The sequence below is a fragment of the Salmo salar genome, chromosome ssa03 (assembly GCF_905237065.1).
Source record: "Salmo salar chromosome ssa03, Ssal_v3.1, whole genome shotgun sequence".
Classification (NCBI taxonomy): domain Eukaryota; kingdom Metazoa; phylum Chordata; class Actinopteri; order Salmoniformes; family Salmonidae; genus Salmo; species Salmo salar.
In genome coordinates this window covers 34760082-34773768 of record NC_059444.1, presented here as the reverse complement: position 1 = coordinate 34773768, position 13687 = coordinate 34760082, and the positions used below count along the sequence as shown (strand labels likewise).

The window sequence follows — 13687 nt, the reverse complement described above, 5'->3', positions numbered from 1 at the left end:
TGACAATATAATATTTTACCAATGTTTTCTAATTTTAATTATTTAATTTGTGACGCTGACTTGACTGCCGGTTATTGGAGGGAAACGATTTCCTCAACATCAATGCCATAGTAAAACGCTGTTTTTGGATATAAATATGAACTTGATAGAACTAAAAATGCATGCATTGTCTAACATAATGTCCTAGGAGTGTCATCTGATGGAGATTGTAAAAGGTTAGTGCATCATTTTAGCTGGTTTTATGGTTTTGGTGACCCTGTCTTTGAATTGACAAAACATTACACACAACTCTTGTAAATGTACTGTCCTAACATACTCTAAATTTATGCTTTCGCCGTAAAACCTTTTTGAAATCGTAAAACGTGGTTAGATTAAGGAGATGTTTATCTTTCAAAGGGTGTAAAATAGTTGTATGTTTAAAAAATTTGAATTTTGACATTTATTTGGATTCAAATTTGCCGCTCTTGAAATGCACCTGCTGTTGATGGAGTGCACCACGGGTGGCACGCTAGCGTCCCACCTAGCCCATAGAGGTTAACACGCTAGACACACTTCAATTTGGTTACCACCTCAATGCATCAACAGACAATACAATCGCCATCGCACTGCACACTGCCCTATCCCATCTGGACAAGAGGAATACCTATGTCAGAATGCTGTTCATTGACTATAGCTCAGCCTTAAACACCATAGTACCCTCCAAACTCATCATTAAGCTTGAGGCCCTGGGTCTGAACCCCGCCCTGTGCAACTGGGTCCTGGACTTCCTGACAGGCCACCCCCAGGTGGTGAAGGGGTGAAACAACACCTTCACTTCGCTGACCCTCAACACTGGGGCCCCACAAGGGTGTATGCTCAGCCCCCTCCTGTACTGCCTGTTCACCCACGACTTCAACTCAATCATCAAGTTTGCAGATGACACAACAGTAGTAGGCCTGATTACCAACAATGACAAGACATCCTACAGGGAGTAGGTGAGGGCCTGGAAGTGTGGTGCCAGGAAAACAACCTCTCACTCAACAAAGGAGCTGATCGTGGACTTCAGGAAACAGCAGAGGGAGCACCCCTTATCCACATCAACGGGACTGCAGTGGAAAAGGTGGAAAGCTTCAAGTTCATCGGTGTACACATCACTGACCAACTGAAATGGTCCACCCACATAGACAGTGTGGTGAAGGCGGTGCAACAGCGGTTCAATTTGGCTTGGCACCGAAAACCCTCAAACTTTTACAGATGCACAATTGAGAGCATCCTGTCAGGCTGTATCACCGCCTGGGACAGCAACTGCACCGCCAGCAAACGCAGGGCTCTCCAGAGGGTGGTGCGGTCTGCACAATGCATTACCGGAGGAAAACTACCTGCCCTGCCCTACAGCACCCGATGTCACAGGAAAGCCAAAAAGATCATTAAGGACAACAACCACCCGAGCTACTGCCTGTTCACTCAGCCATCATCCAGAAGGCAAAGTCAGTACAGGTGCATCAAAGCCGGGACAGAGAGACTGAAAAACAGCTTCTACCTCAAGGCTGTTAAATAGCCATCACTAGCATCGAGGCTGCTGCCTATATACACTGGCCACTTTAAATATGGAAAACTTGTCACTAATGTATCTTAGTCTATGCCACTGACATTGTTTGTCCAAATATTTATATATTCTTAATTCCATTCCTTTAGATGTGTGATCTCTCTTTTGAAGAACATATCAAGACTGTTTCAAGGACAGCTTTTTTCCATCTACGTAACATTGCAAAAATCAGAAACTTTCTGTCCAAAAATGATGCAGAAAAATTAATCCATGCTTTTGTTACTTCTAGGCTGGACTACTGCAATGCTACTTTCCGGCTACCCGGATAAAGCACTAAACAAACTTCAGTTAGTGCTAAATACGGCTGCTAGAATCCTGACTAGAACCAAAATATTTGATCATATTACTCCAGTGCTAGCCTCCCTACACTGGCTTCCTGTTAAGGCAAGGGCTGATTTCAAGGTTTTACTGCTAACTTACAAAGCATTACATGGGCTTGCTCCTACCTATCTTTCCGATTTGGTCCTGCCGTACATACCTACACATACGCTACGGTCACAAGACGCAGGCCTCCTAATTGTCCCTGGAATTTCTAAGCAAACGGCTGGAGGTAGGGCTTTCTCCTATAGAGCTCCATTTTTATGGAATGGTCTGCCTACCCATGTGAGAGACGCAGACTCAGTCTCAACCTTTAAGTCTTTACTGAAGACTTATCTCTTCAGTAGGTCCTATGATTAAGTATAGTCTGGCCCAGGAGTGTTAGGGTGAACGGAAAGGCTGGAGCAACGAACCGCCCTTGCTGTCTCTGGCTTGCCGGTTCCCCTCTCTCCACCGGGATTCTCTGCCTCTAACCCTATTACAGGGGCTGAGTCACTGGCTTACTGATGTTCTTCCATGCCGTCCATGGGAGGGGTGCATCACTTGAGTGGGTTGAGTCACTGACGTGGTCTTCCTGTCTGGGTTGGCGCCCCCCCCCTTGGGTTGTGCCGTGGCGGAGATCTTTGTGGGCTATACTCGGCCTTGTCTTAGGACGGTAAGTTGGTGGTTGGAGACATCCCTCTAGTGGTGTGGGGGCTGTGCTTTGGCAAAGTGGGTGGGGTTATATCCTGCCTGTTTGGCCCTGTCCGGGGTATCATCGGATGGTGCCACAGTGTCTTCTGATCCCTCCTGTCTCAGCCTCCAGTATTTATGCTGCAGTAGTTTATGTGTCGGGGGGCTAGGGTCAGTCTGTTACATCTGGAGTATTTCTCGTCTTATCCGGTGTCCTGTGTGAATTTAAATATGCTCTCTCTAATTCTCTCTTTCTCTCTTTCTTTCTTTCTCTCGGAGGACCTGAGCCCTAGGACCATGCACCAGGACTACCTGGCATGATGACTCCTTGCAGTCCCCAGTCCACCTGGCCGTGCTGCTGCTCCAGTTTCAACTGTTCTGCCTGAGGCTATGGAACCCTGACCTGTTCACCGGACGTGCTTGTTGCACCCTCGACAACTACTATGATTATTATTATTTGACCATGCTGGTCATTTATGAACATTTTAACATCTTGACCATGTTCTGTTATAATATCCACCCGGCACAGCCAGAAGAGGACTGGCCACCCCTCATAGCCTGGTTCCGCTCTAGGTTTCTTCCTAGGTTTTTGGACTTTCTAGGGAGTTTTTCCTAGGGAGTTTTTCCTAGCCACCGTGCTTCTTTCACATGCATTGCTTGCTGTTTGGGGTTTTAGGCTGGGTTTCTGTACAGCACTTTGAGATATCAGCTGATGTACGAAGGGCTATATAAATAAATTTGATGATGTGTGTATTGTTGTGAAATTGTTAGATATTACTTATTAGATCTTACTGCACTGTTGGAGCTAGAAACACAAGCATTTCACTACACCCGCAATAACATACAGTGGATATAAAAAGTCTACACACCCCTGTTAAAATGCCAGGTTTTTGTGATGTAAAAGAATGAGACAAAGATAAATAATGTCAGAACTTTTTCTACTGTTAATGTGACCTATAATGTGAACAATTCAATTGAAAAACAAACTGAAATCTTCAAGGGGGAAAAATGAAAATAAAAACCTTACAATAACCTGGTTGCATAAGTATGCACACCCTCTTATAACTGGGGATGTGGCTGTGTTCAGAATTAACCAATCCCATTCAAACTCATGTTAAATAGAAGTCATTACACACCTGCCATCATTTAAAGTGACTCTGATTAATCGCAAATAAAGTTCAGCTGTTCTAGTAGGATTTTCCTGACATTTTCTTAGTTGCATCTCAGAGCAAAAGCCATGGTCTGCAGAGAGCTTCCAAAGCATCAGAGGGATCTCATTGTTGAAAGATATCCGTCAGGAGAAGGGTACAAAAGAATTTCCAAAGCATTACATATACCATGGAACACAGTGAAGAGAGTCATCATCAAGTGGAGAAAATATGGCACCACAGAGACATTACCAAGAACTGGACGTCCCTCCAAAATTTATGAAAAGACGAGAAGAAAACTGGTCAGGGAGGCTTCCAAGAGGCCTACAGCAACATTAAAGGAACTGCCGGAATTTCTGGCAAGTACGGGCTGTGTGCTACATGTGACAACAATCTCCCGTATTCTTCATATGAATGGGCTATGGGGTAGGGTGGCAAGACGGAAGCCTTTTCTTACAATGAAAAACATCCAAGCCCGGCTGAAGTTTGTAAAAACAAACATCAAGTCCCCCAAAAGCACGTGGGAAAATGTGTTATGGTCTGATGAAACCAAGGTTGAACTTTTTGGCCATAATTCCAAAAGGTATGTTTGGCGCAAAAACAACCCTGCACATCACCCAAAGAACACCATACCCACAGTGAAGCATGGTGGTGGCAGCATGATGCTTTGGGGCTGTTTTTCTTCAGCTGGAACCGGGGCCTTAGTCAGGGTGGAGGGAATTATGAACAGATCCAAATACCAGGCAATTTTGGCACAAAACCTTCAGGCGTCCGTTAGAAAGCTGAAGATGAAGTTCACCTTTCAGCACGACAACGACCCAAAGCACACATCCAAATCCACGAAAGCATGGCTTCACCAGAAGAAGATTAACGTTTTGGAATGGCCCAGCCAGAGCCCAGACCTGAATCCAATTGAACATCTCTGGGGTGATCTGAAGAGGGCTGTGCACAGGAGATGTCCTCACAATCTGACAGATTTGGAGCACTTTTGCAAAGAAGAGTGGGCAAATATTGCCACATCAAGATGTGCCATGCTAATAGACTCCTACCCAAAAAGACTGAGTGCTGTAATAAAATCGAAAGGTGCTTCAACAAAGTATTAGTTTAAGGGTGTGCACAGTTATGCAACCAGGTTATTGTGAGTTTATTATTTTTCATTTTCACCCTTCAAAAATTTCAGTTTGTTTTTCAATTGAATTGTTCACGTTATAGGTCACATTAAAGGTGGAAAAAGTTCTGACATGATTTATCTTTGTCTCATTATTTTACATCACAAAAACCTGGCATTTTAACAGGGGTGTGTAGACTTTTTAAATCCACTGTATGCTAAACACATGTATGTGACCAACAAAATTTGATTTGATGATGTAAAGTCGCACTATTGCTACTGCCTGTAAAGACAGAGTCCAGTTCAAAGTGAATGATAGCCCGTGTGGCAAATGGCTTATTTGCATATAGGCCTACTGTAGCCCTGGTTGGCTATGGCGCGTAGGCTCCGGTCCTGAACAAGACAAACCTTTTTATTAGGTATTATTTGCTGCAGTGTCTTAATTGTCCAATCGCACGGCCGCTTTCCCACTCTATATTGCTATAGAATTTTTACAAATGCCGTACCATGTTATTCCCAAACTTTCTATGAATTTATGAAAATGACCTTATCTAAGTGCTCGCTTGTCAGAAAAAGTTTTTAAACATTTTTTTTAAACGTTAAGTGCCTTTCTTCCTTGGGGTGTATATGAACCGATTTTTATAAATGTTCATGTTGACAAAATGCTGTCAGTTCCACTTTAAATGGTAATTGGTCAAGAGAGAACCCACAGACTCATAAATAGCCACAGACTGCAGACAGTCAGTGAAAGAATTTAATGTGGCATAACAAAAAAGTCCATCATGCCTTCAGTTTAGAGCAGTGTCTGTGGGGGGGGATGGGGACAATTAACAGTCTCAGGGGAACTGAAGTCACACGTCGTTGAAAGGGTGCCAGCGGTCTCGCCATGCATTTGGTTTGTCCCTTTGGATCTAATAAAGGGCCTGAAGCAGTTGGAGGGACTGCTAAAGCAAGAAAATATCTTCACTGTATGTAATAATGCAATAACATGTCCTGGTTGCATTCTCTGCACATTATGTTTCAGTCAGTTCATTTTGAAAACCACAGAAATACACTAACTGTTGTTTTCATGAACTAACTTTTCAGCTCCTTTTGTTATTGGGGGTGGCAGGTAGCCTAGCGGGCCAGTAACCGAAAGGTTGCTAGATCGAATCCCCGAGCTGACGAGTTAAAAGTCTGTCGTTCTGCCCCTGAACAAGACAATTATCCCACTGTTCCTAGGCCGACATAGTAAATAAGAATTTGTTCTTAACTGACTTGCCTAGTTAAATAAATGTCAAATAAAAAAATGATTTCAGACTTTTACATTTCTGCCCTATCATAACCATTGAGGTACAATATGAACTGGAGACTGAGTCCAAGATGTCAGACCGATGTTTAAGGTAATCTACTCATCTTCGCATACGACGATTCATACGGGTTGCATCCGGTTTATACCGACCAACATCACATGCGTACTAGCACGACTTCGTAACGTCATCCAAAAACAAGGCAGACATTGGATGAATATAAATATAAAATGTTAATATCTCCGGCTGTGAGTGATGGGAAAAAATTTGGCCTCAGCAACAACTATTTGAATAATTCCATTGATGTTTTGCTCACAAAGGTGATGACTAAAGTGTCTAATTAGTCATTTTCAAATCAGACTTCTCTATGTAGCCATCAGAGCAGAACTGTCGGAGCAGTCGAAACCGTGCTTCTTGACTGGAACCCTGGCCCCTTGACCATAACATTCTCAAGACAGGTTTGTTGTTACGATTTGGCATTTTATGCAATTATGCTTTGTCTTTCATTTGTAAATCTTCTATGGAAGCAGATAAAGACAGACATGGCCAGTAACATGGGATTGGCTGAGGCCCCAACAACATCGCTGCTTCTGAAATAGAGTCTGAGCAGTCGCCTGGCAACAGAGAGCCATGATCGGTGGCCACATGTTGAGTCTGCCTACAAGGCTGGGCTCAGGCACCACTTCTCAAATGTCAGAGAGAGAGACCGCCAGGGAGAAACAGAAAGCCGCAAAACAGAGAGTAAAATTGGTGGGTCCCTCAATATAATCAACCAAAGGATGTAGATTAGAATTGTTATCATTTAAATCATCACTAAAACCATAGAGTTTGTGGGGCTGAGTTGACAAAGCATCCCTACACATTGGTTCCACGTTGTCTTTATTGTGGTCACACTGCATAGATAATCAGATCTCACACTGAGTAACATGACTGCATTGAAGTTGACCCGGAACGTAATCATTAGCTTCACAGGGCAGCTGACAGTACTCACCTCTCGCTGCCTGGGGTGGTGATCCTGTAGAAGCGGTGGCGCAGGTGGTGCTTGTCTCCGTGGTAACAGGTGGTACAGAGGTCATAGTTGGTGCACTCCGCACACTTCCAGCGGATACCGATGATAGGTTGCTGACGGCAGGTGTCACACATGGTACCGTCATGCTTGATACCTGAGAGGGAGTAGTAACAAGGCAGTTATTCACATTTTTGCTGGGCAGCAGGTTGCCTAGCGAGTGGCCCAGGGGTCTAAGGCGCTGCGTCGCAGTGTTGCGGCGTCACTACAGCCTGTGTGTCTGCTAAATGACTCAAATGTAAATGTTGGAGGTGTCAAGTGTGAAGCAATGATGCCTCTGCCCGCAGCTCTGGGGCCTTTGAATTGCAATCTTCATGCTGTACCATCGTTCATCAACACAAATAAAAGTAAACATACAGTACACTAGGTCTAAACACTCAGAGGGAGACGTTATTCACAAAGCTTGCTTTGATGAAGATATCTTAAGTAGTCATCCTCACGTCTAACTCTCTAGATGTCAATCAAACTCAACGTGCTCCATGTAGCACGCTTGATGCATTGCAATAACTTGTAACGTGGCGGTATGCCAAACAACCGTGTACACATCAACACCCAAATGCATAGGCTAATTGAAACAAATTATTAACAAAAACAGGACATACTATATGTTTAGCGATCACAGAACCAGCAGGGCAACATTACCTGTGGGAGCACTGTCAAATATCCTCACGTCGTATGCACCAGAGCACCGGTAGTTGGCCGCAGTCCCGTTATCCCAGACAACAACCACTTCTTCCGGACTTTCGAAACTCCTGACGGTGCCGACATGTCCCTCTCCACCATCCTGTTTTCCCCATTTCCAATCGGGTCCACGGATCACTCTCGCACCAACTCCTTCCATTATCACACGGTTATTCCTGCCAGTAGTCATTTACGAAAAGGTCTCGCAAATAACGTAACACAAAAAATATATAGCCAACTAGCAGGATATGCTAAGTAGCTAACTACCTGTGTTTAGCAGGATAATTTTGAGAAGCAAAACTGTTCTGTTGTCCAGAAAAACACAATTTAGCAATATCTTGTTAGCTTGCACGTTACGTTAACTAGGCTAGCCTGCTTGCGGTAAAGTTCCAAAACAATATAGCAGACACAAGCTAACAGTTAGTTGCAAAGGCAAATATACATTGCTAGTGAAATGTATCAAACGTTTAGTTAGCTTGCTTGATAAAACAACGCGTTGTACTTGAAATCAAAGCCAAGCTAACTCACTAACGTTAACTGTTAGCAAGCTAGCTTTGCCAACTAGCAACTGCCAAACATTAGCTACCAAAGTAAGCTGTTGAATGGCACGCACTTTCCCCTCCACAAGCTGTTCGTCTGCAGTGTTATGGAAATAACGGGTATGTCTCAGTATCCCCTTTCATGTGCTTTTCGTCCCAAGAGCACAATACATTGTCACCCCAAGAGCGTGTAAAGTAGCCACATCGTCACGAAATGGTATACCGTTATTAGCTAGCTAGCTATTTAGTTAGCTAGCTTGTGCCTCTGCAAGAATGCCACCTCCACAACTTAACGTTAGACCACTAGCGTACATTCGTCCTTTTTGTTGCATAAATATTTCATTCGTAGGTACGTTTATCCTATGTATTCGATTTATGTCTCAAATGTATTTATTTTGTCAAATGGCTCGCAGAAGTAAACTCAGTATAAACGCGTCGCCATTATTGTCAATATACCAAGCAGACGGAGGTTTACCACAGATAAACAATGAGACAGATATTTCACTGGATGTATAAATGTGAAGCATCCGCTTGGTGTTTTCTCTCAGGAAGCCCATTGGCGTGCGGTGGGAGAACATGGAACGAGATGGCTTTTGGCCGACATTCTGCACATTTTATCATCATGAAACCTTTGATCTCAATACAGTTTTCTGTTCCCAAAATTATAATCTGTTATCAAGAGTGGACTAAGTTTTGTAGACTTTGCCATTGGAAAACATCGCTGTTTAGAAGGAGTGCAAAGGCGAATTAAGTTACTGCACACGAACACTTCAGAGTAGGCGTTCCCTAATGGAAATATGCAGATAAAGCTAGAACACGCCAATAGGATCTCGCTAGCTCGTGCTTGGCTCTGCCCACCTCCTGGCTTGTTCTGCACACTATGACTCATTTGTTTCCATTGGAAACGACAAGGCATATGTGTATCTTGGTTTAGTTGTAAAAATCTTTGCGTTGTGACGACGAAGATGTTTGGTTTGGAAAGCGAGGGTTTTGCCGCGTTCAAACACTAGTAGGAACTTGGAAACTCGGAAATATCCGACTTGCCGATTTGTTGTACACGGCACGTGTATAACTACAAAAATATAAAGTCTGACGTTTCTGCGTTGTCTAGTTCCGACTAGCACATGAACCCAGCAATAGGCAAGCTCAAGGGGTAATTTGACAAAGCGCAAGGTGGGGCAATTTGTTTTGTCGAAAATGCAACATGCAAATGTTCTCAAAATGCAAAACGAGGGGTTTTATTACCTATTTCATTGAATGCATTCCTCCAATTTCTTCCTAAATGCATTTCCTCTGTTTTAGCCTGATGTAGTTGCACTCTTTGTAGGACTATGATTATGAAGCAGCCGAGGCATATGATATACACTGCCCAGTATATCAGGTAAACCACCCTGTTCACGAAAATAGTATGCTCTTACAGACAGTGAGTCACGTGGCCGTGGCTTGCTATATAAATGAGGCAGACAGGCATTGAGGCATTCAGTTACTGTTCGATTGAACATTAGAATGGGCAAAAAGAGTGACCAAAGCGACTTTGATCATGGCATGACCATAGGTGCCAGGCGCGCCGGTTCCAGTATCTCACGCACGACAGTGTCTAGTGTTTACCGAGAATGGTGCTACAAGCAAAAAACATCCAGTGAGCGGCAGTCCTGTTGGCGAAAACAGCTCGTTGATGAGAGGTCGAAGGAGAATGGCAAGAATTGTGCAAGCTAGCAGTCAGGCCACAAACAGGCAAATAACAGTGCAGTACAACAGTGGTGTACAGAACGGCATCTCGGAACGCACAAATCGTCAGTCCTTGTCACAGATGAGCTATTGCAGCAGACAACCACACCGTTTTCCACTCCTATCAGCTAAAAACAAAAAGAAGGGTCTCCAGTGGGCACGCAATCACCAACACTGGACAATTGAGGAGAGGAAAAACATCGCCTGGTCCGACGAATCCTGGTTCCAGTTGCGTCATGCTGATGGCAGAGTCAGGATTTGGCGTAAGCAGCATGAGTCCTGGTGGCGGTGTGTGGGCAATGTTTTCCTGGCAAACGTTAGGTCCCTTAATACCAAATGAGCAACGTTTCCATGCTCTGAAGAATTCAGGCTGTTCTGGAGGCAAATGGGGGTTCGACTTGGTACTAGATGGGTGTACCTAATACTCTGGCCACTGTGTGTGTGTGTGTGTGTGTGTGTGTGTGTGTGTGTGTGTGTGTGTGTGTGTGTGTGTGTGTGTGTGTGTGTGTGTGTGTGTGTGTGTGTATAATCATGTTGTAACCAAAAAAGTGCTAAACAAATCAAAATCTATTTTATATTTGAGATTCTTCAAAGTAGCCACCATTTGCCTTGATGACAGCTTTGCACGTTCTTGGTGGCAGCATCATGCTGTGGGGATCTTTTTCAGCGGCAAGGACTGGGAGACTAGTCAGGATCGAGGAAAAATGAACGAAGCAATGTACAGAGAGATCCTTGATGAAAACCTGCTCACTCTCAATTTCTCCCCCGATTGCTCAGTTTGGCTGGGCGGCCAGCTCTAGGAAGAGTCTTGTTTTTTTTTTATTCGGAAAAAGTCAAGGGGTCTGAATACTTTCTGAAGGCACTGTGTGTGTGTGTGTGTGTGTGTGTATACACGCACACACTCTGTTCAAAAGTTTGGTGTCACTTAGAAATGTCCTTGTTTTTTTGTCCATTAAAATAACATCAAATTGATCAGAACTACAGTGTAGACATTGTTAATGTTGTAAATGACTATTGTAGCTGATTTTTAATGGAATATCGACATAGGCACACAGAGGCCCATTATCAGCAACCATCACTCCTGTGTTCCAATGGCACATTGTGTTAGCTAATCCAAGTTTATCATTTTAAAAGGCTAATTGATCATTAGAAAACCCTTTTGCAATTATGTTAGCGCAGCTGAAAACTGTTGTTCTCATTAAAGAACTAATAAAACTGTCCTTCCTTAGACTAGTTGAGTATCTGGAGCATCAGCATTTGTGGGTTCGATTACAGGTTCAAAATGACCAGGAACAAATAACTTTCTTCTGAAACTCGTCAGTCTATTCTTGTTCTGAGAAATGAAGGCTATTCCATGCGAGAAATTGCCAAGAAACTGATGATCTCATACACCGCAATGTACTACTCCCTCCACAGAACAGAGCAAACTGTCTCTGACCAGAATAGAAAGAGGAGTGGGAGGCCCCAGTGCACAACTGAGCAAGAGGACAAGTACATTAGAGTGTCTAGTTTGAGAAAGAGACACCTCACAAGTCCTCAACTGGCAGTTTCATTAAATAGTAAACGCAAAACACCAGTCTCAAAGTCAACACTTAAGAGGCGACTGCGGGATGCTGGCCTTCTAGGTAGAGTTGCAAAGAAAAAGTCATATCTCAGACTGGCCAATAAAAAGAAAAGATTAAGATGGGAAAAAGAACACAGACACTGGACAGAGGAACTCTGCCTAGAACGCCAGCATCCCGGAGTCGCCTCATCACTGTAGATATTCCATAAAAAATCAGACGTTTCCAGCTACAATAGTTATTTACAACATTAACATTGCCTACACAGTATTTCTGATCAATTTAATGTTATTTTAAAGGACAAAAATGTGCTTTTCTTTCAGAAACAAGGACATTTTTGAGTGACCCCAAACCTTTGAACGGTAGTATGTACAGTTGAAATCTAAAGTTTACATACACTTAGGTTGGAGTCATTAAAACTCGTTTTTCAACCACTCCACAAATTTCTTGTTAACAAACTATAGTTTTGACAAGTCGGTTAGGACATCTACTTTGTGCATGACACAAGTAATTTTTCCAACAATTGTTTACAGACAGATTATTTCACTTATAATTCACTGTATCACAATTCCAGTGGGTCAGAAGTTTACATACACTAAGTTGACTGTGCCTTTAAACAGCTTGGAAAATTCCAGAAAATTATGTAATGGCTTTAGAAGCTTCTGATAGGCTAACTGACATCATTTGAGTCAACTGGAGGTGTACCTGTGGATGTATTTCAAGGCCTACCTTCAAACTCAGTGCCTCTTTGCTTGACATCATGGAAAAATCAAAAGAAATCAGCCAAGACCTCAGAATTTTTTTTGTAGACCTCCAGAAGTCTGGTTCATCCTTGGGAGCAATTTCCAAACGCCTGAAGGTACCACGTTCATCTGTACAAACAATAGTATGCAAGTATAAACACCATGGGACCACGCAGCCGTCATACTTCTCATGAAGGAGACGTGTTCTGTCTCCTAGAGATGAATGTACTTTGATGCGAAAAGTGAAAAACAATCCCAAAACAACAGCAAAGGACCTTGTGAAGATGCTGGAGGAAACAGGTACAAAATATCTATATCCACAGTAAAACGAGTCCTATATCATCATAACCTGAAAGGCTGCTCAGCAAGGAAAAAGCCACTGCTCCAAAACCGCCATAAAAAAAGCCAGACAATGGTTTGCTTCTGCACATGAGGACAAAGATCGTACATTTTGGAGAAATGTCCTCTGGTCTGATGAAACAAAAATAGAACTGTTTGACCATAATGACCATCGTTATGTTTGGAGGAAAAGGGGGGAGGCTTGCAAGCTGTAGAACACCATCCCAACCGTGAAGCACGGGGGTGGCAGCATCATGTTGTGGGGTGCGTTGCTGCAGGAGGGACTGGTGCACTTGGCATTATGAGGATGGAAAATTATGTGGATATATTGAAGCAACATCTCAAGACATCAGTCAGGAAGTTAAAGCTTGGTCGCAAATGGGTCTTCCAAATGGACAATGACCCCAAGCATACTTCCAAAGTTGTGGCAAAATGGCTTAAGGACAACAAAGTCAAGGTATTGGAGTGGCCATCACAAAGCCCTGACCTCAATCCCATGGAAAATTTGTGGGAAGAACTGAAAAAGCGTGTGCGAGCAAGGAGGCCTACAAACCTAACTCAGTTACACCAGCTCTGTCAGGAGGAATGGGCCAAAATTCACGCAACTTATTGTGGGAAGCTTGTGGAAGGCTACCCTAAACGTTTGACCCAAGTTAAACAATTTAAAGGCAATGCTACCGAATACTAATTGAGTGTATGTAAACCTCTGACCCACTGAGAATGTGATGAAAGAAATAAAAGCTGAAATTATTCTCTCTACAAATTTTCTGACATTTCACATTCCTACAATAAAGTGGTGATCCTAACTGACCTAAGACAGGGAATTTTTACTAGGATTAAATGTCAGGAATTGAGAAAAACAGAGTTTAAATGTATTTATCTAAATGTAAACTTCCGACTTCAACTGTA

At 43.2% G+C, this 13687-nt stretch overlaps 1 protein-coding gene across 11 annotated transcripts in view; it reads right to left on the bottom strand.

Annotated features, from left to right (window-relative positions):
- mib1 (MIB E3 ubiquitin protein ligase 1) overlaps positions 1-8904 on the bottom strand; it is a 99254-nt gene extending 90350 nt beyond the window's left edge. For 10 of the 11 annotated variants that reach the window (XM_045714754.1, XM_014191774.2, XM_045714755.1 and 7 more), the window contains exons 1-2: positions 7829-8904; positions 7112-7283 (exon numbers count right to left, since the gene is read on the bottom strand). In XM_045714754.1, the coding sequence (XP_045570710.1) occupies positions 7112-7283; positions 7829-8057 (401 nt within the window). In that variant the 5' untranslated portion in view covers positions 8058-8904. The remainder of the gene's footprint in view (positions 1-7111; positions 7284-7828) is intronic. The other variant, XM_045714756.1, reaches the window with a different exon arrangement.
- Between the last annotated feature and the right edge of the window lie 4783 nt (positions 8905-13687).